The sequence below is a fragment of the Scyliorhinus canicula genome, chromosome 13, assembly GCF_902713615.1.
Source record: "Scyliorhinus canicula chromosome 13, sScyCan1.1, whole genome shotgun sequence".
NCBI classification, from domain to species: domain Eukaryota; kingdom Metazoa; phylum Chordata; class Chondrichthyes; order Carcharhiniformes; family Scyliorhinidae; genus Scyliorhinus; species Scyliorhinus canicula.
In genome coordinates this window covers 86356056-86380524 of record NC_052158.1, presented here as the reverse complement: position 1 = coordinate 86380524, position 24469 = coordinate 86356056, and the positions used below count along the sequence as shown (strand labels likewise).

At 46.8% G+C, this 24469-nt stretch overlaps 1 protein-coding gene across 2 annotated transcripts in view; it reads left to right on the top strand.

Annotated features, from left to right (window-relative positions):
* The window catches only part of LOC119976614 (tripartite motif-containing protein 42-like), an 81121-nt gene that overhangs the window by 4330 nt on the left and 52322 nt on the right, over positions 1-24469 (top strand). For both annotated transcript variants that reach the window (XM_038817231.1, XM_038817232.1), the window contains exon 3: positions 16844-17586. In XM_038817231.1, coding sequence (XP_038673159.1) covers positions 16844-17586 — 743 coding nt within the window. The remainder of the gene's footprint in view (positions 1-16843; positions 17587-24469) is intronic.

The following is a 24469-nucleotide window of genomic DNA, read 5'->3' as shown; positions in this document are numbered from 1 at the left end:
GTGCAGAAGGAGGCCGTTCAATCCATTGAGTCTGCACCAATATTCTGAAAGAGTACCCCACCTCGGTCCACTCCCCCGCCCTATCCCAATAACGCCACCTAACCTGTACAAAGCTGGACACTAAGGGGCAATTTAGCATGCCCTATCCACCCAACCTGAACAGCTTTGTGACTCTGGGACGATACCGAAGCAGTCGGAGGAAACCCATGCAGATAACGGGGAGAAAATGCAAATTCCACACAGTCATCTGAGGCCGGAATTGAACCCGGGTCTCTGGCACTGTGAGGCACTGTGCCACCATGCCACCCATATTGGTACTTGATTTGAAATAATAAATGGAATAAGAAACCTATATACTATAAACTACAACACCCTGATAATATGATGATATTGTGAACAAAATAATGATGCATTTTAACATGAAAATTGACTATGCTTTACAGTTACTTTAAGATTTAAAAATAGATGGTTGCAAAACTAAGAACCATAACATTCAGAGTTTTGGTACGCTTGGTTCAATTTGGCTAAAAACTCCTGTCCACACCACACACGCATACATATGGCACAGGTGATAGAGTATTGATTTCGTCATAGTTTTATTCATATTGGTGCTATTGAATGCACGTAGCTGAGAGTAAAATTATTAAAAGTGTCCTGACTGTGGGAATCCAGTCATTGTTTCACATAATGAATTAACCATTGTATTCCAATGTATTCAGCACTAAGAATGTATTGTTCTCGGTCTAATCAACTAATCAGTTACAGCAAGGTCTCTGCCAAGCTGTGTAACATACCGTAACGTGGGAAACATATCCTGTAATTTTCCTTAGACTGCGCACGCAGATGCTGAGCTAGTTTTGATAGGCACCAGACAATCTTAAGTAATGCCCAATGTTTAATTAACAAATCATCCTCTAAGTAACAGATACTTATTTGAACAAACCAGGAGGTCTCATCTGAGAATCAGAAACCAATGAGAGTAAATGAGGGGTTAAACTAGAGATAAGAATTTCTTTAAAAGTAAGACCTCATGGTGAAGGTCTTTGTTCTTGAATTCCTGAATTTTTGAATCATCTATCTATTTGTTTGTTTTAAAGTGATTTATTTTATGCTTTATGCCATGTACTTGACCTTTTTACATATTGTTTGATATTTCATTTCTACGTTTTGATTCAGTTCTTATTCAAGTGAGTAATTAGCAATAAAGTCATATTTGTGGCACCTCCAACCAACCGGACTACCAACCCTTCTTAGAAGGTAAAATACGAGTCCCATCAACGGGCTATGCGTGTTACCTTTTGGGTAGGTCAGTAATGGCTGCATTAGGACATGTCTCAGAAGTATTCAGGGTAGCTGATTGTGCGATTAATTAGGGTTAACATTGATGCCATTTTTGACCTCAACACTCCAACTCACGGCATCTCTTAAAAATGCATTAAAAAAATATATTTTAAAGGGCAATTTAGCGTGGCCAATTCACCAACCCTACACATCTTTGGGTCATGGGAGTGAGACCCATGCAGACACGGGAGATTGTGCAAATGCCACATCTTAAACCTGCATAACTGGACATGTGTTCAACAGCGGCAAGAAGCCCTCATTAGTGCTATTTAATGGGATCATCAACGGCTTTCAGATTAATTGCTGATTAATTTCTACAGTCCCTGAATTCATTTGTAGAATGTTTGGTGGTTTGCAGAATTATCCCCAATCTCTGCCTTCAGCCAGTCAGCCAATCCTCTACCCATGCCAGTACCTTGCCCCGAACATCATGGGTTCTTATCTTATTTAGCAGCATTCTGCACAGTACTTTGTCAAAGGCCTTCTGAAAACCAAATAGATCACATCCACTGGTTCTCCTTTGTCTAACTTCCCTGCTATTTCCTTAAAGAACGTTTTTAAAAATTATTTTTATTCACTATTTTCAACATTTATACACAAACAAAACCCAATGCCCCCCCCCCCCCCCTCCCCCCTCCATGCCCCCATAGCCCTTGGGAGCAACCAGGTCTTCTCAATGCAAAATGAACAATCCACATCTCTGGTCGAATCTCTCCTTTGCACTTCATCAGGACCCGCAAAGGCCAAAACATCTGCCCCCACTCTTGTCTGCAGCTCCAGCAGGTCGGACATCCCGAATATGGCCTCTAGGGGACCCTGCTACAGTTCGACATGCAGAACCTCAGACATGAAGCTGAAAACTGACCCCCAATACTTCTTCACCTTCGGGCAGGATCAGAACATATGGACATGGGCCCCTCTCACACTGCATACAACTGTCCTCTACCCCCTCAGCTGGCTCATCCTAGCCCTCGCTAAGTGCGCCCTATACACCACTTTTCACTGAATCAAACCCAGCTTCGCACACTAGGTCGAAGCATTGACCCTCCGCAGCACTTCACACCATAACCCTTCCTCCAACCTCATTCCCAACTCTTCCTCCCACTTAGCCTTTATCCCCTCCATTGACTCCATAATCCGCCTCCATAATTCTACATAAACTGTTGAGACAACCCCACTCTCCAGCCACCCGCCCCTCCCCCCACCGACTGCACCTCCTCCAGCAACAAGGCAGGTGGCACAACCGGGAAACTCGGGAAGGTATTTCTTGTGAAATTTCGCACCTGCATATACCCAGAGCCCTCCTCGCGCTGCAGCCTATACCTCACCCCCAACTCTTCTAAACTTGCAAATCTCCCCTCCAGAAACAGACCATTCATCTCTTTCACCCCCTTCTCCTCCCATCCCTAGAACCTTGCATCCATCCTCTCTGGCTCAAACCCATGATTCCCTCGACCCTGTCCTCAACTTAAAGTGCTGTCAAAACTGCCTCCAGATCCTCAGTGTGGCTACCACTACTGGACTCCCAGAATATTTCCCTGGGGCTAGGGGCAGCGGTGCCGTTGCCAGCATCCGCAACCCCGACCCCTGACAAGACCTCGCCTCCATCCGCACCCCAAAGCTTCCAATCCCTTCCCCCAGCCCCGCGCCTTCTCCGCATTCACCGCCCAATTATAGCACAACACGCTCGGAAGAGCCAAGCCCCCCCGCCCCAACCCCACTGCTGCCCCCTTTGGAACATCACCTTCCTTATCCTCGCCACTTTCCCTGCCCACACAGATGACGAGACCGTCAAAAAAATGACTTTGGCAAAAAAACTGGAAGATACTGGAATAGAAACAACAGCCATGGCAAAATATTCATCTTGACTGCCAGTACCCAGCCAGCCAACAACAAAGGGAGACTCTCCCACCTGCCCAAATCCTCTTTCACCTTCCCTACCAGGCTTGCTCAATTTAACTTATGGCGCAATATCCAGTCCTGCACTACCTGCACCGCCAAATATTTAATGTGAGTTGTCACCACCCTAAATGGCAACCCCTGAATCCCGCCCCTCCAGCCGAAGGAGACACAACAAAACACTCACTCTTCCCTGGTTTCAATTTATATCCTGAAAATTCCTCAAATTTCCCTAGCAGCCCCATTAAGTTCCTCATTGAAGAGCCTGGGTCTGTGATGTACAGCAGTAAATCATCTGTGTACAGAGGCACCCTCACTATGTCCCTTCATACGTCCGTGCCCCTCAGCGCAATCGGCAAGGGCTCAATTGCCAAATGCTCAATTGCCAAGGCGAGCAAGAGGATGGGACATGGGGCACCGCTGCCTTGTTCCCCAGTATAGTGGGAAGTACTCTGACTGAGTCTCAGTCGTCCACATACAGGCTGTCAGATCCTTATATAGAAATTTTACCCAAGTCACAAACTTAGGCCCAATCTCAAACTTCTTCAATACCGTAAACAGATACCTCCACTCCATTCTTTCAAATGCTTTCTCCTCATCCAACGCCACTACCACCTGTAACTCCCCCCCCCCCCCCCCCCCCCCCCCCCCTGCCAGAGAAAGAACCACATCCGGCAGCGGCCGCACATTTAACGACAGCTACCTGCCCTTAACAAACCCTGTCTGGTTCCTCCCCCACCACCTTCAGAAGACACCTCTGCAGCCTCACCGCCAGTACCTTAGCCAATAACTTGGCATCCACGTTTGGTACACTCCACCGGGTCCTTATCCTTTTTCAGTAAAAATGAAACTGATGCCTGCCTCATAGTCTCAAGTAAGTCCCCCACCTTCACCATCACATCCTCAAGCACTTCCACTGGGACCAATCCGGCCCCGGCACTTCGCCTGACTGCATCTTCCCTTTCACTACCTTCACGTCCTCCAACCCTAATGGCTCCTCTAACCTGGCCCTTTCCACCTCTCCCACCTCCGGCAACTCCAGTCACTCCAAACCCTCCCTCATAGCCGACTGATCCTCCGGCGCCTCAAACACCCTATTCACCTGCTCCGGATCCACCACGACCCCTCCTGTCCCATCCCTAATCCACACAATCTTCTTCGCCGCTGCCTCCCGATGGAGCTGGCCCAATAGCAATCAACTTCAAAACCTCCCAAACCCCTGACGACGAGACCTCCCATTTCGATTAAACACGACATACTCCTCCAACACCGCCAACAGGCGCCGGAATGCGGCGACTAGGGGCTTTAAGGGGCTGGTTTAGCTCACTCGGCTAAATCGCTGGCTTTTAAAGCAGACCAAGCAAGCCAGCAGCACAGTTCGATTCCCGTACCAGCCTCCCCGGACAGGCGCCGGAATGTGGCGACTAGGGGCTTTTCACAGTAACTTCATTGAAGCCTACTCGTGACAATAAGCGATTTTCATTTTTCATTTCATTTCATTTCAACACCCTCTCCACCTTGATGCAAACGTTTGGGTCTGCCAACAGACCCACATCCAACCTCTACCCCGTCCTCTGGGCCAGCCTCTTCTCCAGGACTATCTAGAGCAGCACATGATCCGATATCACAATTGGCGAGTGCTCCGCCTTCTTTACTTCTGCCAGCAGGGCCTTCCCAACCACAAAGACAAACAAATGCTTCCTATCCCATTGGTTCAGAAAAGCAGATGAAAGCAAAAACTCAGCCAAAAAACGTCAAAAGTCAAAATTCAGACCGATCCAGGCCTCTGCCTTCACAAACACCTCTGCCTTTATCTTGAAATAATAGTCTCTGTCATTGTACCCGACCCTCAGCCTCAATGGATAGACCACACTAAACCACACATTATGTTTATACAATGCTGCCTTAGCATATCTGAAGGCCATTCGCCTCCTTCCCTGGTCTGTTGTCAACTCCTGATTTATGTACATACACTTGCCTTCCCACTTCACCTCACACCTATGCTTCGCCCAGATCAGCACTCTCTCCTTCACCTGGAAATTATGGAAACAGACGATCAAGTTTTAGCCGGAGCGACTGATGGGCCCTGTCCAACTCAAACTGAGAGGGCTCTTCTCTCTCCCCAATCAGCTTCAACATCATACCAGCGAAATATTCTGTAAGTTTCTGGCCCTCCACCCCTTAGGACACACACACAATCCTCAGGTTTTGCCTTTGCGACCTGTTCTTCAAGTCTTCAATCTCGGCTCTCAACCCTCTGTTAATCTGTACCACCCTCCACAGCTCCTCATCCACTGAAGCCAAATAGTCACGATGCCATGACAAGGCCTCCTCCATTCCTTTCATTTTCTCCCTCCATGCTCCCGCACCATCGTCAAACTTCCCACCAACTCCTCTCTCACCAGAGCAAGGGTCTCTTCCCACGGAGACTTGTGTACGATAACGGGGCCTACTTCACGAGTGAAGAGTTTGCCGATTTTGTGAAGAGCAACAGGATTCGCCACATCCGCATCACTCCATAACATCCAGCACCGAATGGTTTGGTAGAGGGCCGTGCAGACGGGGGCTCAAGTAACAGACATCCAGCTCGGTTGACACAAGACTGTTAAGATTTTTATTCTTGTGCAGGACCAGGCCACAGGAAGTAACTGAGATGTTAATGGATCGTAGACTTCGTATACAGCAGAGTTTGATTTTACTGGACATCGGCGCAAAGGCACGTCGTAACCAAGATTTGCAAGGGTGTTTCCCAGTTCAACGTTGACCTCTTCGCCGCTTCGCAGCTGACTACACGGTGTTCATTCGTAACTTCAACATTGATACTCACTGGCTCTCTGGGATTGTTGTCTGTCAAAAAGGACCAGTCTCTTACCAAGTTCGGGTCCGGGGACAACTAATGAAACGACACCTGGATTGCATTCGCTCACAACTGTTGCTCGCTCAAGAAGTGCCTCGAAGGAAGCCTGCCCTTGATCCTCCGGCTCCATTGCCGAGCCAGCCTGCTGTGATTCCTCCAGTCTCTCTCGACGGTGGCATGCCCTATGTTGTGTCATCTGACTCCGAGATGTATATGCAGTTCTCTGATGTCTCGGATGCCGACTCCACAGTTCAGCCGCCTCCTGACGATCGCCCTCTGTGACGTCCCTGTCACCGCCGGCATTCACTGGATCACAGACTGATCCAGTGCATCAGCTCCATGAGGATTTACCGGAGCCAAAGAGACACCGATGTGCTACGTCTGCTCTTCCTTCTCCATTTCATCACTCGTTGAGGGGGTCTTCAGACTTTGGGGGGGTGGGTGGGGGGATGTAATATCCTGCACAAGACCTATGAGTGGGAATGGGCTTAGTGCTGAGTACCCTCGCTCAGAGCGGGGTATCTCAATTACCCAGTGAATGGCCAATAAGTAACAACCAAGCAGGAACCCAGTAAGGGTCTACTGGGAAGTGTATATTTATTGTCTGGTTGGCAGCAGACTGGGCTAGTTGGCTGACAGGCAACAGCAAAGGCACTGGTGGAATGGCAGTGATAGGATGAACACTATCACATTGAGGCTAGACAGCTGGTTCATACTCCACAGAGCCCCTTCCAGACTTAGGGCAGATCCTCAGCAGTCTGAAGAGTAGATGAATGAGGAGGACTGGAGAATGGGGCGGTATGTAAGTCTAGTGGTTCATTGGGCAGGATATGGAAATGTGGCATTTGATGATGCAGTCACTGGCCTTGACACACACATTTGAGGCCATTAAACCTCTTGTTACACTGTGCTCAGGGCTAGACTGCTACCATCGACAGCAATGGCTATTGCTGCTATTATATTCTCAGTGTCTGTCTGTCCATTGGTGCACTGAATATTGCTGGAGTACAGTTCCAGGGATTTGGTTATCTGCAGCCTTTCTAAGTGGACATTAGTTACAACTTGCATTTGCTTTTTTGTCAATTCTGTGACCTCTCATTCTCGGTCCTTTAACGGGTGGGATCAATTTCTTCCTATCTACTCTGTCCATATCCCTCATGATCTTGAATACCTCTATCAAATTTCCTCTCAGACTTCTCTTCTCCAATGGAAACAGTCACAACTTCTCAAATCTATTGTTATACCTGAAATTCCTCATTTCCCAAACCATTCTCGTGAATTTTTCCTGCACCCTCTCCAATATCTTCTTTCTCCAATACCTTCTTAAATGCAGCACCTAGAACAGGACGCAATACTCCAGCGAGGCCAAGCTAGTGTCTTATACAAGTTCAACACAACTTCCTTGCTGGGGTACTCTGTGCCCCAGGAGACTGTATTCTTTATCAATGACTCTCAATTGGTCCAGCACCTTCAATGACTTTTGGACATATACACCCATGTTCCTCTGCTCCTGAATCCCCCTTTTGAACAAACAAAAAAACAACTTTACAAGTTCAGAAAAATCAAACAATTTATAATATGTATCTTATACCCTTGTATTCATGTTAAATATGAGTCACGTGTGAATTAACAGGCCTGACCAGGCGCACCACATTACAGAGTAAATGACAGATGCAACCAAAAAAAAGATTCCATGGATTTCTCACCAAAAAACTCAGATGTTAGTCCCACTGGGACCAACCAATCTCACTGAAACTTTGTCTTCCTTACTAGTGTTTCCTATCTCCATCTATGAAGGTCGCTCCTTTGTGTTTTGTCCAAAGGTCACTCCCACTTGGATGTCTTTAACTATGGCCCACCTCACAGGGTTTCAATCTCGCTTTCTGAGATTGCTTCTCCCTGGATTTCTGAGTACACTCAAATGCTAGTACACAAGCTGTATTTCAGATCTCTGGTAGTGCTAAGCAGAACACTGCTGCTCCAGAGGATACCTTTGCTCCAGATCCCCAGTGTAGAGTCAGCCTGCTAACTGCAGCTTTCTTTAATTCAGAGCCTACTTCTTTGCTCCCTTCTTTTAACTTACTTAACAGGACCAATTCCTGCCTCTGTGTCTATGATACCTCTGGCTGGCAGACTGCCTCAAACTGACTTCCTTTAGAAGAACTGTTCACTGACCTTTGAATTGATCTGGAACCTTTCAAAATACCCCCAGAGGTTCGCATCCTTGTTACTAGGCAGGAATCCATGTAACAAGCATTGAAACATCCTGCACCTTGAATGTTCTAATCTACACAAACTTCTAATTTAGCACTTAGGGGCAAAGGTCAATGAAATGTTTATGACATTCAATATCCTTGGAAGCATCTCACTGAGTTCTGGTGCTTTAGCAGCTTTAGGCAGTATCTAATACCTCCTCCTTATAACTTTAAACTCTGCTAGTGTCTGAATTACCTTCTATTTTACCATGGTCTGGGTAGCATCTCCTTCCTTGGTAAAGACAGCTGCAAAGTACTCATTTAATATCTCAGCTATTCCACTTGCCTCCATGTGCAAATCCCTTTTTTGGTCCCTATGCAGCCCTACTCCTCTTACCATCATTTTACTATTTATATGCCTGTAGAAAACTTTGGGATTCCCTTTTATATTAGCTGCCAGATTCTTTTCATATTCCCTCTTTGCTTCTCTTATTTGCTTTTTCACATCCACTCAGAACTTTCTATATCCATCTGGCAACTCTCATAAGCACACTTTTCCTTAATCTTAATCACTTTCTTTTTTGCAATTCAGGAAGATCTGGATTTGTTTTCCCTACCCTTTGAAGCGACTGTGCCCGAACTATCTTCTTTGAAGATGGTCCATTGTTCAGTTACCATTTCCCCTGTCAACATTTGACTCCAATTTATTCAGCCCAGATCCATTCTTACCTCATTAAAGTTGGCTTTCCCCAGTTAAATATTTTTACCCTAGATTGTTCTAAGCCTTTTTCATAGCCAACGTAAACCTTATGGTATAATGGTCACTGCCTCCTATATGTGTTCCTACTTGTCCCACCTCATACCCAAGAACTAGGTCCAACAGTGCCTCCTTTCTCATTAGATTGGAAACATACCCGTGCAGAAAACTTTTCTGAACACCTTCTAGGAACTTGTGCCCTTTCTGTCCTTGACACGACTACAATCCCAGTCTATATATTGGGTAAATAAAGTTTCCCATCATATTCTATAATGTTTGCACCTTTCAGTAATTTCCATTGAAATTATATCAGCTACATCCTTCCTACTAATTGGCATGTATAGACTGTCCTGAACAATGTGATCACACCTTTTTATTCCTTAGCTTCAGCCAAATAGATTCTGTACTTCTGGTAGATCCTCTCTCTGCATCATTGCAATGTTCTCCTTAATCAATACCACCAGCCCTCCCTCTTATCTTCCTTTCCTATCTTTCCTCAACATCTTTGATGGATCTGTACTTTGTTAACATATTTATGTGTCGCCGCACTATATATTACTCGACAAAACTTGAGACTGAGCTTCTTGGGTGAAGAAAAGTATATTTGTGTCAGTTTTAAAGTCTACTGATCAAGTCAAATTTTATGTGAGTACAGAATCTAGAAAGTTCGTTTGTCCACCGCAAATACAAATTGAGTTTGTGGTGATTTCTTCAGATCAAAATGCATAATACAAAAATGAAACAAAGGAAATAGTGGTTTTCAAAGCAAAGTAAAAGAATAGGTTTCAAAGATTAGGTTAAAGATGATTTTGGAGAGAGCAAAAAAGGTTCTCACCCGGTCGCTTAAGGAAATCATAATCTTTTAAGAATATGTCCCCTTTCTGACTGTGATTGGGTTAAAATAATTATAATTCATCTAATTCAACCAAAATGTCTGTCTGTCAAGTTTTAAGAGATAACGTGGCATGAGAGAATTTCTGTATGTTTCCATAATATGGTGTGATCAAACCACCTGTTTTCCACCATGTTTTCTAGAACTGGAATTTTTGCCCAGTAATGATAACAATGAGTTTATTCTGCAGCGTGGCCTTGTAGTATATAGTCAGTTTTCAAGCTGACTTTCTTATCTGATCTTTTCCCATGCTCTCAGCATTTTCTGCTGTCATGGCTAATATATGATTTTTAATAGTATAATGTCACTAAATCATTTATTCCTTTAAACTTGTATTACCTATTAGAAAAGTAGATTTCTATCAATCTTGCATCCAGGACTATTTTATACCAAGTCCTGCCCTATTTTGAGCCAGTTCTGTTATAGCTATATCACATTTCTACATGTCATGCTGTGCCTGTAACTCACTAGTTTTAATTACTATACTCTGCATTCACATGTATGCACATTATCCCTGATTTAGACTCTATTATTTTCTCCCTTACTCTGACCCCCACCTATTAACTTACTATTCCCTCTTCTAATGCCATCTATTTCTCCCAATATTTAGTACACCTTGAAATTTCCTCCTGTATCCCACACTCATGCCAATTTTTTAAGCCCTCCTAGATAGCACTAGCAAATTGCTCTGCAAGAAACTTAGCTCTGGCTCTTTTTAGTTGCACCCATTTAAATTGCACAGATTCCATCACCCCCAGAACCAGTCCCAGTATTCCAAAAATCTAAATCCTGGGTGGTATTCTCCCCCCCACCCCCCCGCCAAGTGGGAGAATCACCAGGGCGCCGCGTGAATCACGCCACGCCGCCCCGACCCCTGCACGTGATTCTCCCAACCCCACCCCAAAACCAGCAGCACGCAAATCACGTCGGGCCGCTCGAAGAATCGCCGCAAACGGCGAGCGGCGATTCTCCGGCCGCTCCGACACGACAGGTTCCCGCCGGCGCTGTCCATCCCTGATCGCTGCCAGCGGGAACTGTGCGGGAACGCTGGGGGGGCGGCCTGTGAGGGGGGGAGGGGGGCTCTTTCACCAGGGGGGGAGCCTCCGATGGGGTCTGGCCCGCGATCGGGGCCCACCAATCGGCGGGCCGGCCTCTTCCCCCTTCCTCCCCCAGGCCTACCTCCTTCCACGGCCGGCCCCAGAACACCGACGCCATGTTGGTGAGGGGCCGGCACGCGTAAGAGGTTCCTCACGCATGCGCAGGATGGAGCGGCCCAACTGCGCATGCGCAGGATTGAGCTGCCCCAACTGCGCATGCGCGGGTTGGTGCAGCGCCCATTTGGTGCCGCGTAGGGATGCTGGAGTGGCGTGAACCACTCCAGAACCATGCTGGCTCCCTGTAATAGGTCGTGCCCGGGACCTGTTCGTGCTGTCATGAAACGCAACGCCGTTCACGATGGCATGGACACTTAGTCCCGGGAGCAGAGAATACCACCCCCTGGCTTTCCTGCACCACTATTCCAGCCATTCATTCATCTGTTTTATCTTCCAATGTTTATACTCACTTGTTCGTGGCACTGGGAGTAATTCTGAGGTTATTACTTTTGAGGTCCTGCTTGCTCATTTCCTACCTAGCTTCCTACATTCTGGCTGCAGAGCCACATCCATTTTTCTGCCTCTGTTATTCATACTAGAGTACACTACAATGGCTGGCTGTTTACCCTCCTCTCTCAGGATGGTCTGCAGCTGCTCAGTGACATCCTTGATCTTGGTACCACAGAGACCACACATCCTGGATTCAAATCTGTGGCCACAGAAAGTCTGCCTATTCCTTTCACTGTTGAATCACCTATCACTATTGTCTTTATCTTCTTCCTTGTATAACTGTAGCCCCCTACCGATCCCGCCCCATCTCCTTGGAATAGCTGAGCCGCCCATGATGTCATGGACTAGGCACTGGCTACACTCGCCAGATCCCTTTCATCAGTATTCGGAAGTAAATAAAGTTTGGTAGTGGGATACACTCAGGGGACTCCTGCACTATCTGCTTGTTTTTACTTGACTGTTTGTTGGTCATCCATTCCCTCAAGCCCTGCATACTCTTAAGCTGTGGAGTGACCACATCTGTAAATGTGCAATCCATGAATTTCTCAATCTCATGGTTGCACTGCAGTGGTGCCAGCTACTGCTTTTCCGAGCAGTAATAAACCCTAGAACCATAGAACTATAGAAAAATCATGGAACTGAAGGAAGAAATTTATTTTCAAAACTAGTCACCCTTTCTAATCTCACCTACCAGCGCCTAGTCAATAGTCTTGCAAGGTTCAGCACTTCAGGTTCAAATCCAGGTATCTTTAAATAGTTTTCTGCCTCCACCACCAAACCAGGAAGCAGATTCCAGATTCCCACCACACTCTGGGTGAAGAAGGTTTTCCTCACATCTCCTCTAATCCTTCTAGCGATCACCTTAAATCTATGCCCAGCTGGTAATTGACCTCTTCGCTAGAAAGATAAAACCAGTTTATTCCTTAATTTAGATAAAAACAAATAGGAAATATTCATCATCAATGGAAGTTATTGTAAGTTATCCAAATCTAGGCTTTGCTAACATGCAGCAATATGCAGAGGATGCAGGTTTTGTAGATAGGCCATCTTGATCCTGCAGCTCAGTTTTTTGTTTTGCCATTCCCATTTTGAAGTTGAGCAGAGTTGGTGGCTGCCTTTCCAACACATGTGCTGAGCTGCTCATCAAGAGACAGGTCACCTGACACTCTAGACCTCAGGTAGCAGAATTTGCTGACTGTTTCCAGTGGTGTTGTTGAGTCTGATCACTGTTATAGACAAAACTCCTTCTCCCATAACTACAGTTTTCTTGACACAGGAAAGCATTAGATAAGCAGGGGTAGGTCTTGCCTTACAAGTCTTATTGAATTCTTTGAGGAGGTGACCAAGCATGTGGATGAAGGTAAAGCAGTGGATGTAGTGTACATGGATTTTAGTAAGGCATTTGATAAGGTTCCCCATGGTAGGCTTATGCAGAAAGTAAGGAGGCATGGGATAGTGGGAAATTTGGCCAGTTGGATAACAAACTGGCTAACCGATAGAAGACAGAGAGTTGTGGTGGATGGCAAATATTCAGCCTGGAGCCCAGTTATCAGTGGCATACCGCAGGGATCAGTTCTGGGTCCTCTGCTGTTTGTGATTTTCATTAACGACTTGGATGAGGGAGTTGAAGGGTGGGTCAGTAAATTTGCAGATGATACGAAGATTGGTGGAGTTGTGGATAGTGAGGAGGGCTGTTGTCGGCTTCAAAGAGACATAGATAGAATGCAGAGCTGGGCTGAGAAGTGGCAGATGGAGTTTAACCCTGACAAGTGTGAGGTTGTCCATTTTGGAAGGACAAATCTGAATGCGGAATACAGGGTTAATGGTAGGGTTCTTGGCAATGTGGAGGAGCAGAGAGATCTTGGGGTCTATGTTCATTGTTCTTTGAAAGTTGCCACTCAAGTGGATAGAGCTGTGAAGAAGGCCTATGGTGTGCTAGCGTTCATTAGCAGAGGGATTGAATTTAAGAGCCGTGAGGTGATGATGCAGCTGTACAAAACCTTGGTCAGGCCACATTTGGAGTACTGTGTGCAGTTCTGGTCACCTCATTTTAGGAAGGATGTGGAAGCTTTGGAAAAGGTGCAAAGGAGATTTACCAGGATGTTGCCTGGAATGGAGAGTAGGTCATACGAGGAAAGATTGAGGGTGCTAGGCCTTTTCTCATTAGAACGGAGAAGGATGAGGGGCGACTTGATAGAGGTTTATAAGATGATCAGGGGAATAGATAGAGTAGACAGTCAGAGACTTTTTCCCCGGGTGGAACACACCATTACAAGGGGACATAAATTTAAGATAAATGGTGGAAGATATAGAGGGGATGTCAGAGGTAGGTTCTTTACCCAGAGAGTAGTGGGGGCATGGAATGCACTGCCTGTGGTAGTAGTTGAGTCGGAAAATTTATGGACCTTCAAGCGGCTATTGGATAGGTACTTGGATTAGGGTAGAATAAGGGAGTGTAGGTTAACTTCTTAAGGGCAGCACGGTAGCATTGTGGATAGCACAATTGCTTCACAGCTCCAGGGTCCCAAGTTCGATTTCGACTTGGGTCACTGTCTGTGTGGAGTCTGCACATCCTTCCCGTGACTGCGTGGGTTTCCTCCGGGTACTCCGGTTTCCTCCCACAGTCCAAAGATGTGCAGGTTGGGTGGATTGGCCATGACAAATTGTCCAAAATTCTATGATTAACCTAGGACAAAAGTTCGGCGCAACATCGTGGGCCGAAGGGCCTGTTCTGTGCTGTATTTCTCTATCTAAGCATGGGGGCAGAATGCCCATGATCCTTTGGTGCTCGCCTTCTGTCTGGGCAACTAATGCAGAATGATTAGCATAAGGAGGTTTTCTCGTCAGGACACACCACAGTTTTGACTTGGCTTTCAGTCTTTATAAGTTGGAGACCTTCCCAATGTGATCATTTGGAGAGGTAAGCTCTTCCCATGTCAGTAGGAAAAGTATAGGTCAACAGGACAGAAAAAAAGATGCAAAACTCTGTATGGGGCTAAGAGGCACCCGGTTTCCACCCCATCCTTGATTTCAAAACTGTTGGAGATGGAACCATCAAATTGAATGATACCTTGTATGTTATCATGGTGGAACCCATATGAGCAGCTTGGGCGGATAGACAATTTCTTTCTGGTATCCAGAGTAAGCCTGGTGTCATAAGACCATAAGAGCATAAGACATAGGAACAGAATTAGGCCACTGGGCCCATTGAGTCTGCTCCTCCAGTCAATCATGGCTGATACTTTTCTCACCCCCATTCTCCTGCCTTCTCCCTATAGCCTCTGACACCCTTATTAATCAAGAACCTATCTATCTCTGTCTTAAAGACACTCAGTGATTTGGCCTCCACAACCTACTGTGGCAAAGAGTTCCACAGATTCACCACGCTCTGGCTGAAGAAATTCCTCCTCATCTCTGTTTTATAGGATCGTCCCTTTAGTCTGTGATTGTGCCCTCTGGTTCTAGTTTTTCCTACTAGTGAAAACACCCGCTCCTCGTCCACTCTATCCAGACCTCGTAATATCCTGTAAGTATCAATAAGATCCCCCCCCCCATCCTTTTAAACTTCAATGAATACAGACCCAGAGTCCTCAACCGTTCATCAAACAACAAGCTGTTCATTCCAGGAATCATTCTTGTGAACCTCCTCTGGACGCTTTCCAAGGCCAGCACATTCTTACTCAGATACGGGGCCGAAGACTGCTCACAGTATCCCAAATGGGGTCTGACTAGAGCCCTACAGAGCCTTAGCAGTACATCTCTGGTGTTGTATTCTAGCCCTCTCGACATGAATGCTAACATTGCATTTACCTTCAAAATTGCCGACTGAACCTGCACGTTAACCTTAAGAGAATCGTGAACAGGGACTCTTAAGTTCCTTTGTGTTTCTGATGTCCTGAGCATTTCCCCGTTTAGAAATTAGTCTGTGCCACCATTCCTCCTTCCAAATTGCATAACCTCACACTTTTCCACATTGTATTCCATCTACCACTTCTTTGCCCGCTCTCCTAGCCTGTCCAAGTACTTCTGCAGCCCCCTATTTCCTCAATACTACCTGTCCCTCGGCAGATCTTTGCATCATCTGCAAACTTAGCAACAATGCCTTCAGTTCCTTCTTCCAGATCATTAATGTATATTGTGAAAATTTGTGGTCCCAGCACCAACCACTGAGGCACACTTCTAGTCACCGGCTGCAATCCTGAAAGAGATCCCTTTATTCCCACTCCCTGCCTTCTGCCAGCCAGCCAATCCTCTATCCATGCCAGGATCTTACCCTTAACACCATGGGCTCTTAACTTATTTAACAGTCTGCTATGCGGCACCTAGTCAAAGGCCTTTTGAAAATCTAAATAAATCCACTGGTTCTCCTTTGTCTAACTTCCTTGTTAACCCCTCAAAGAACTCTAACAGATTTGTCAGACATGACCTCCCCTTGACTCAGTCCTATTTTATCATGCACTTGCAAACACTCTGCAGTCTCATCTTTAATAATGAACTCTAAAATCTTACCAATGACCAAAGTCAGGCTAATTGGCCTATAATTTCCCGTCTTCTGACTCCCTCCCTTCTTAAACAGCAGTGTTACATTAGCCATTTTCCAGTTCTCTGGAACCCTCCCTGTCTCCCTTGATTCCTGAAAGATCACCTCCAATGCCTCCACAATCTCCTCAGCTAACTCAGCTAGCTCTTTTAGAACCCTGGGATGTAATCCATCTGGTCCAGGTGATTTATCCACCTTCAGACCTTTCCGTGTCCTACTCATGCTTTTGTGAAGTCAATGTGTTGCTCTCTGAACTTCTCTTAAAGCTGATGTAGAGGGATACTCATGTCTACTGTGGATTCTCTTGCTCTGATGCCACGTGGTGCCACCAGTTATATTCTGTTGGCTAGTCAATAGAACCTCATTAGAGTGCCTCTGACAAAGGCCTTCCCAGTGATGCTCAGGAGTGAGTAACCTCAGTAGTTTTTGTCATCCCCTCGATCGCCTTTGTTCTTGTATAACGTTTTCATTGCTTCACGCATATCCAGTGAAACAGAGACTTGCCTACAACAGAGGAGGAGCAGAAAGCTTGTATGAGAGCAGCGGGGCTCTGGGCCTTTCCAACAGTGTATTGGACATTGCTGAAACTCAGTTCCATGGATCTGGTCATCAGTGGGCAACTTTATTTATGTAGTGCCTTTGGCATGCCTGTAAAAAGATTTGCATTTGCGCCTCTTAGCAACCTTTGGACTGTGCTATAGATGAATTCAAACATTTTTATAACTTACTTTGCAAAGTTATTTATTTTTGTCTTTCAGTGAAGGATGAAAGCGAAAATGATATGCTGAGGCTGAGCATTTTTAAATCCAAGCTTCAAGAGAATAAAACCAAGTTTCAAAAAGAGGTGTCTGATGGATTTATACTCTTAACTGACCAACTCAGACAGATAGAAAAACAGGTTAAAGAAATACATGAGATTGAGATGAATTCGAAGATAGCAGAAATAAACCGTTATATGGAAGCAGCAGCCAAAGATGTGTTAAGTACAGAAGGTTTGATTCAGTATGCCAAGGAGGCAGTGAAAGAAATGAATGAGTTTGTACTTTTGCAAACGGTTAACAATTTGATAGAACGGTTGAAAGCGAAAGTGGGAGATATTAATATATCTGGACATAAACTAATGGCAAACTCTCCTGAGCCTCACAAATTGGACTTCGAAAAGATTTTAGCTCAAGTGAAAGAGATTTTTTCACCAGTTATGAAAAAATATCAATTGTTGCAAATCCAGAAAGCATCGGCCGCAAGTAAGAACAAAATTAATGCTCCTGTGGAAATACAACAGGACATCAAGGAAATAGAAATCAGCTCAACTCCATCAGAAGAATCACAGGAAAACAATAATGAAAATCAACCAGAGCAGAAAGAAAGTGCTGTCAGCACTGCAAGTGAGATTAGTCCAGAGAGAAACCTCTCAAAGACTAGCCAAGAAGACACAGTGAATCATGACGTACTAGTGCCACCGACTATTTACCACCATACTGTGCGGGGAAATACAGCTAAGGTAAGCTGCAAAAGCATTTTTCAGAAGATTCCATGATTATGCATATTGAACAGTGTTTTACTAAAGGGAAATTATGTTTGAAAAACTGACTAGTTTTTGAAGATTTAACTAGTCGGGTTAAAAATGAGGAATTAGCAGATGTAAATTTTCTAAAGTCTTTCAGCAGGGCTCATGTAATTGGGGACAATACATTAGCATAGATTGAGATGGTTAACAGACAGAAAACAGAAGTAGAAATATATGCGTCATTTTCAGGATGGCAGAATGAAAGGATCACTGCGTGGGCTTCAGCTGTTTACAATCTATTTCAAGTTCTTAGTGTGGTACCTCGCTCCTGGATACAAAGCCCAAGAGGTCCAATAACCTAAGCAAGGGAGGAATGGTAAGCGCCATGGCACACTTGTGTACAACCCCCCTCCCCCCCTCAGTCTGCCTCCCCAATTTTCTACCAACATATCACTCCTCATATCAAGACAGCTTGCAGATGCACCCATCCCTCTCTTTGAGGGAACTCCTCCCAACCCCATCTGACGGTAGGTACCACTGACCTCTGCACATCTTAATGCAATGCCACACCCATCCCTCACAGTGATCTCCCATAAATGTTTGGCCTTCTACGCTCTCCGTACATTCCACACTTCACTTTCATAAGCCCCTTTTCCTCTTCTTGCAGAAGAGAACGCCCAACACTAGGGCAGCTGATAACTGCAGAGGGAGAGCTAATGGAGATACAGAGTCCACAATCTCTGCTCACTTAGGTACAGGTGCTGAACCTCAGGAACAGGAACAAAGAGGATTATTCTGGAGCAACAGCTGAAAACGTGTGAAATCTGGGCAACATTTCCAAACTCACTGTACACTATTGGAGAGAGATTAGAGCATGATAGCTCAGGCCTTCAACATGATGTCTCTGTCTATGAAAAAGTGATATTTGTACAAAGCATCAGATGAAGCACTCAACTAAGCGCATGGCATTCGCACTCTGAATGCTATCTTATGAAAAAGATTAAGCAAAACCTCACCTTGGCTGTTGAGCATACATCTTGAAATGCTGCAACAATGTCTCCAGCTCTTAGTTAACAGCAAGGTGTGTACGGGCCATGAGAGGGAAGGCGGGGAAAGGGCTCCCCTGTCCTTTGAAAGCACTTTCTAAACCAGCAAGATTGAGGGACATGGGCAACAGATGTATAGAAACACCACCAGCTGCAAGTTCTCCTCCAAACCACACACCATCCTGACTTGGAACAAAATTACCGCTTTTTCACTGTTGTGGGGGTCAAAATCTTGACGTTTCCTTCCCAGCAGCACTGGGGGTGTACCTGCACCAGAGAGCAATTCAAAAAGACAGCTCACTACTGATGTGTTGGGTGCTCTGGATCCGTGAAACACATACAGGCCACCAACACTTAAAATCGTACAACGCTATTTTATTGAACTATAAACTGTTGAACATACTCTTACTGTGGGTTAACACAATGTTAGATTAACTAAAGACCTGTGCCTATCCTAACCAGTCTGATCACTCAGCACATGGTGAGGGTCTGTGCTGTAAACTGTAAACTCTGTACTTCTGAAAGGCTGCATCCCGAATGAACAGGGAAACTGATGCCCTCTGTCTTTATAGTGAGTGTGCTCTAACTGGTGATTGGCTGCGGTGTTATACATGTTGATTGGTCCTATTGTATGTCCATCAGTGCGTGTGTCTGCACCATGATATACTGGTGTATATTATGACAACTACCACCTTCACAAGGGTAGCTAGGGATGGTAACAAATGTTGGCCTAGCCACCAGTAATTCCAACATCTTACGAAAGGAAAGGGCACATGCAAATGTGCAAAGGGCACAGGAACTGGTCAAAGCTCTCCGACTCCTGGCCCCTGCTTCTATTACAGCCCCTCACCGCCATCCCACAAAAACCTCTGCCTCCAGGAGTGCTGGGAATCTGTAAAAGGGATGAATTGGTGTGTGAAGTTAATGTGTTTGCTCTGTGCTAGGTACTAGGGGCACCGTGGGTTCAGGTTGGCCATGTCAGATGGTTGCAGTGCTTCAGATTAACTGAAACATGCCTGGGCCAGTTTGTCTTGGGCATCCCTCTATGTCACATTTGTCTACAGGTGTCTTCAGGGCATAATGTGCCTCCTCCACTTCATCTTCATCCTCTTCCTGTTACTCTTTCTTTGAAGCTCCTTTACCACTCTGGAAATTTGGGAAGGCGCAACAAGAATTGCCCAGGCACCAGAATCAAATCTTCAGCACTCTGATTATTGCTCAGTTACAACTGATACTGAAAATGAAAAAAATGAAAATCGCTTATTGTCACAAGTAGGCTTCAAATGAAGTTACCGTGAAAAGCCCCTAGTCGCCATATTCCGGCGCCTGTCCGGGGAGGCTGGTACGGGAATTGAACCGCACTGCTGGCCTGCCTTGGTCTGTGCTAAACCAGCCCCTAATAGTAACCTTTTATTTTTTTTTTTTTATAAATGTTTTTATTCAGTTTTCGTATTTTATATTGAACAAATTACAAATTGTTAGGAGAGAGAAAAAAAAAAACAAACAAAAACAAACACGCAAAAATTAACACACATATTTACAGGTAAGCATCTTCGTAGTAGTAACTGCGCCCCCACCCCCCCCCCCCCCCCCCCCTCAACATGTTTATTTAGCTTGGTTTTGGGCCTTAGCTAGCCATCGAACCCCCGTAACGAACCTGTAGCCCCCCCCCCCCCTCCCGCTACCTTCCCCCGACTATTCTTCCTCTTGTACATTGGCCACAAATAGGTCCCGGAACAGTCGCATGAATGGCTCCCACGTTCTGTGGAAGCCGTCGTCCGACCCTCGGATGGCAAATTTGATTTTCTCCATTTGGAGAGATTCCGAGAGGTCGGACAGCCAGTCCGCAGCTCTGGGCGGTGCTGCTGACCGCCAGCCAAACAGGATTCTACGGCGGGCGATCAGGGAGGCAAAGGCAAGGGCATCCGCCCTCCTCCCCAGGAATAGATCTGGCTGTTCTGAAACCCCGAAGACCGCCACTATCGGGCATGGCTCCACCCTCACTCCCACCACTTTGGACATTACCTCGAAGAAGGCTGTCCAGTACTCCACGAGTCTGGGGCAGGACCAGAACATGTGGGCGTGGTTGGCCGGGCCTCTTTGGCACCGTTCACATCTGTCTTCCACCTCCGGGAAGAACCTACTCATACGGGTTCTTGTTAAGTGGGCTCTATGTACCACTTTTAGTTGCGTCAGGCTGAGCCTTGCGCACGTGGAGGTGGAGTTGACCCTATGCAGTGCTTCGCTCCAGAGTCCCCACCCGATCTCCATCCCCAGGTCGTCCTCCCATTTCCTCCTTGTTGCGTCCAGTACGGTGTCGTCCCTATCTACCAGTCGGTCATACATGTCACTACAGTTCCCTTTCTCTAGGATACTTGCGTCCAGTAGGTCTTCCAGTAGTGTCTGTCGTGGCGGTTGTGGGTACGTCCTTGTCTCCTTTCGTAGGAAGTTTTTGAGCTGCAGGTACCGTAGCTCGTTCCCCCCAGCTAGCTGAAATTTCTCTGTCAGTTCGTCCAGTGTTGCGATCCTGTCGTCCGTGTACAGGTCCCTGACTGTCAGTGTCCCCCCGTCCTGCCTCCACCTTTTGAAGGTGGCGTCGGTCAGTGCTGGTTTGAACCTATGGTTGTTGCAGATGGGAGCCCTGTTCGACATTTTGGTCAGGCCAAGTTGCTGCCGCAGTTGGTTCCAGGATTGGAGGGTGGCTGTCACCACTGGGCTGCTGGAGTGTTTTTTGGGTGGGGATGGGAGTGCTGCCGTGGCGAGGGCCCGGAGGGAGGTTCCCATGCAGGAGGCCTCCTCCGCACGCACCCACTCAGCTTCTGGCTCCTGGATCCATCCCCTTACTCGCTCGGCTGTTGCTGCCCAGTGGTAGAGTTGTAGATTCGGGAGGGCTAACCCTCCCCTGGTTTTTGTTTTTTGTAAGACCTTCTTTGGGATCCTAGCATTTTTACCCCCCCATACGAACGCCATGATGAGTTTGTCCAGCGCTTTGAAAAAGGCCTTGGGGATGTAGATCGGAATGGATCTAAACAGGAAGAGGAACCTGGGCAGTACGTTCATTTTGATCGTCTGAACTCTCCCCGCGAGGGAGAGCGGGAGTGTGTTCCATCTTTGCAGGTCCTTTTTAACTTCCTCCGTCAGGCTGGTGAGGTTCCATTTGTGGATCCCTTTCCAGTCATGGGCTATTTGGATCCCCAGGTAGCGGAATTTATGTCGGGCTTGTTTGAACGGCAGCCCCTTTAGTGCTGCCCCCCCCCCCCCTTGCGGGTGTAATGGGAAGATCTCACTTTTGCTCATGTTGAGTTTGTAGCCCGAGAAGGCTCCAAACTCTTTCAGGAGCGCGATGATCCCGTCCATGCTGCTTTGTGGGTCCGAGAATAGTAACCTTTTATTGACACAAGTATGAAGTTACTGTTAAAAGCCCCTAGTCCTGGAATTTCTGTCGCACATTTCCTGCCTGACAAGTGTTTGAAATCCTCTATGAACTCCATGGCTCCAAGTGTCATTAGCAATATTAGAGGACAGTCCTTGTGGCCAATGGATTGTAAAGTTACACAAACTTCACCATCCTGGAAGGAGCCGGAGGCAAAGAAATTCAGAGCTGTGGTGACCTTGATAGCCACTGGCAATGCTTGCCCCATTGGTCCATGATGTGTTGGGTATGCTGGGTCTGGAGGTCTTGCAGCTGCTGCTTGAGGCGGTCCTTAAGGGGTGTCGGCACCCGACGGGGTGCATGAACTACAGGTGTGGCATTCGGTTTCAAAAGAATCTTGTACGTGTAGGGGAGTGTGCCCATACCCTCGAAGACGCTGTGGTATCGTGTAATGATGTCATTTAACTGGATGCGGAAGTTGGCATCTGGTGAGGCTGATGCCTCAGTGGGTGACATGGAGTGAACGCACTGTACAAGAGTCAGGATCTTGCAGGCCTGAGCACCGAGGAAGGAAGCTTTGTTGGACCCTACAGTTTCGAATCGTAGGGTGGCTCGTAAAGAACGGTGTGATACCACAAGGTGGCATGAGCCACTGGCATCAATGGCATTGCCATTGTAGTCGAGAAGCTGGCAGGCCGATGGAAGGATGTTCGGCTTGACGTGGATGTTATCCAGGTCAGACTGCGAAATGAGGTTCGCTGAAGCGCGGGTGTCCAGCCTGAAGCGTATGCGAGCCTTGTTGACCGTAAGGGTGGCACACCACTCGTCGTCCGGATCAATGCTCATCACTGGGAGGGGCTTGGCCTACTTTGAGGAAAGCATCGTATGCTTGGTGATGATGCCTACCCTGAATGGGGATGTGAGATCCTCGGTGTCGGGATCTGGAACCATGTCGGAGTCGGAATCTGCAACGGGTTGCTGCATGGACCGGATGTTCCTGCGCTGCTGCTGGGACCGATGTGAGGTAGGTAGTTGATCAGATCTGTCCAGGGCTGCGTAGTGTCCAAGCTTGCCACACTGGAGACAGCGTCGAGATTTCACGGGACATTGCCACTTTAAGTGGGAGGAGCCACAATTGTTGCAAGTAATGGCGCCGACGTCGAACAATGTGCACACCTGCACAGTTCAGTCCTCGGCCTCGCTGTCCTCTCGGTCGTTGCGCGCATGCGCAGGAGCTCGGGAAAAGCGCGCAAAATGGCTGCCCTCATCCAGACTCAGGCACTGGAGCTGTTTTACGGCCTGCACCCGCTCCGCATCGTAGGGTCCTTGCCGCGCCATCTCTGCCGCCTTGATATGGGAGTACCGGATGTTAGCGTGCTCGTGGAGGACGCAGGTTTCGATGGCGAGGGTAAGGGTGAGCTGCTTCACTTTAAGGAGCTGCTAGCGAAGGGGGTCGGAGTGGACCCCGAAAACGATCTGATCGCGGATCATTGAGTCGGAAGTTGAGCCGTAGTTACAGGATTGCGCGAGGATACTGAGATGGGTTAAAAAGGACTGAAAAGGTTCATCCTTACCCTGAAGCCTCTGCTGGAACATATAGCATTCAAAGCTCTTGTTGACTTCGATGTCACAGTGGCTGTCGAACTTCAGCAGTACTATTTTGAACTTGGACTTGTCCTCACCTTCAGCAAAGGTGAGGGAGTTAAAAATGAGGAAAGAGTGGTCCCCAGCTGTAGAGAGGAAGAGAGCAATCTTTCTGGCATCTGGCTTCGAGGTCGGTGGCTTCGAGATACATCTGAAACTTCTGCTTAAAAATCTTCCAGTTGGCACCTAGGTCAAAGGCAGACTATCTCGAGGTAGGTCCGTCAAACCCTAACATCACGCACTGGTACCATGATGTGTTGGGTAAGCTGGGTCTGCGAGGACTGCGTTTACCATAGCAGTGAGAGAGACAGGCTTCCAACACTTGGAGAAATGCAACTCTATTTTATTAACTCTCAACTATTAAACATGCTTTAATCGTGGGTTGACACTATGCTGAGTTGACTGGAGACCTGAGGCTAACCTGACCAGACTATCTTACTACCACATGGTGGATGTTTGAGTTGTTGCTCACGGGCTCTGTCTGTCTCAGAGGCTGCATCCCAAGAGAGCGGGAAAACTAGTGTCCTCTGGCTTTATAGTGGCCGTGTCCTGTCTGGTGATTGGCTGCTGTGTTCTGTATGTTCATTGGTCATCCTGTGTGTCAGTCAATGTCTGTTTGTGCACCATCATATACTTGTGTGTATATTATGACAGTCCACTTAGCAGGAAGTCTTCTTGCAGAACTAACCAGCTGATGGAAAAGTGAGAGCCTCCTGAGACACTGATGCTCACTCATGTTCAGGAAGCTGGCTCTCTGCTTTATACGCAGTGCCGTGAGTATTGAAATGAAATGAAATGAAAATCGCTTATTGTC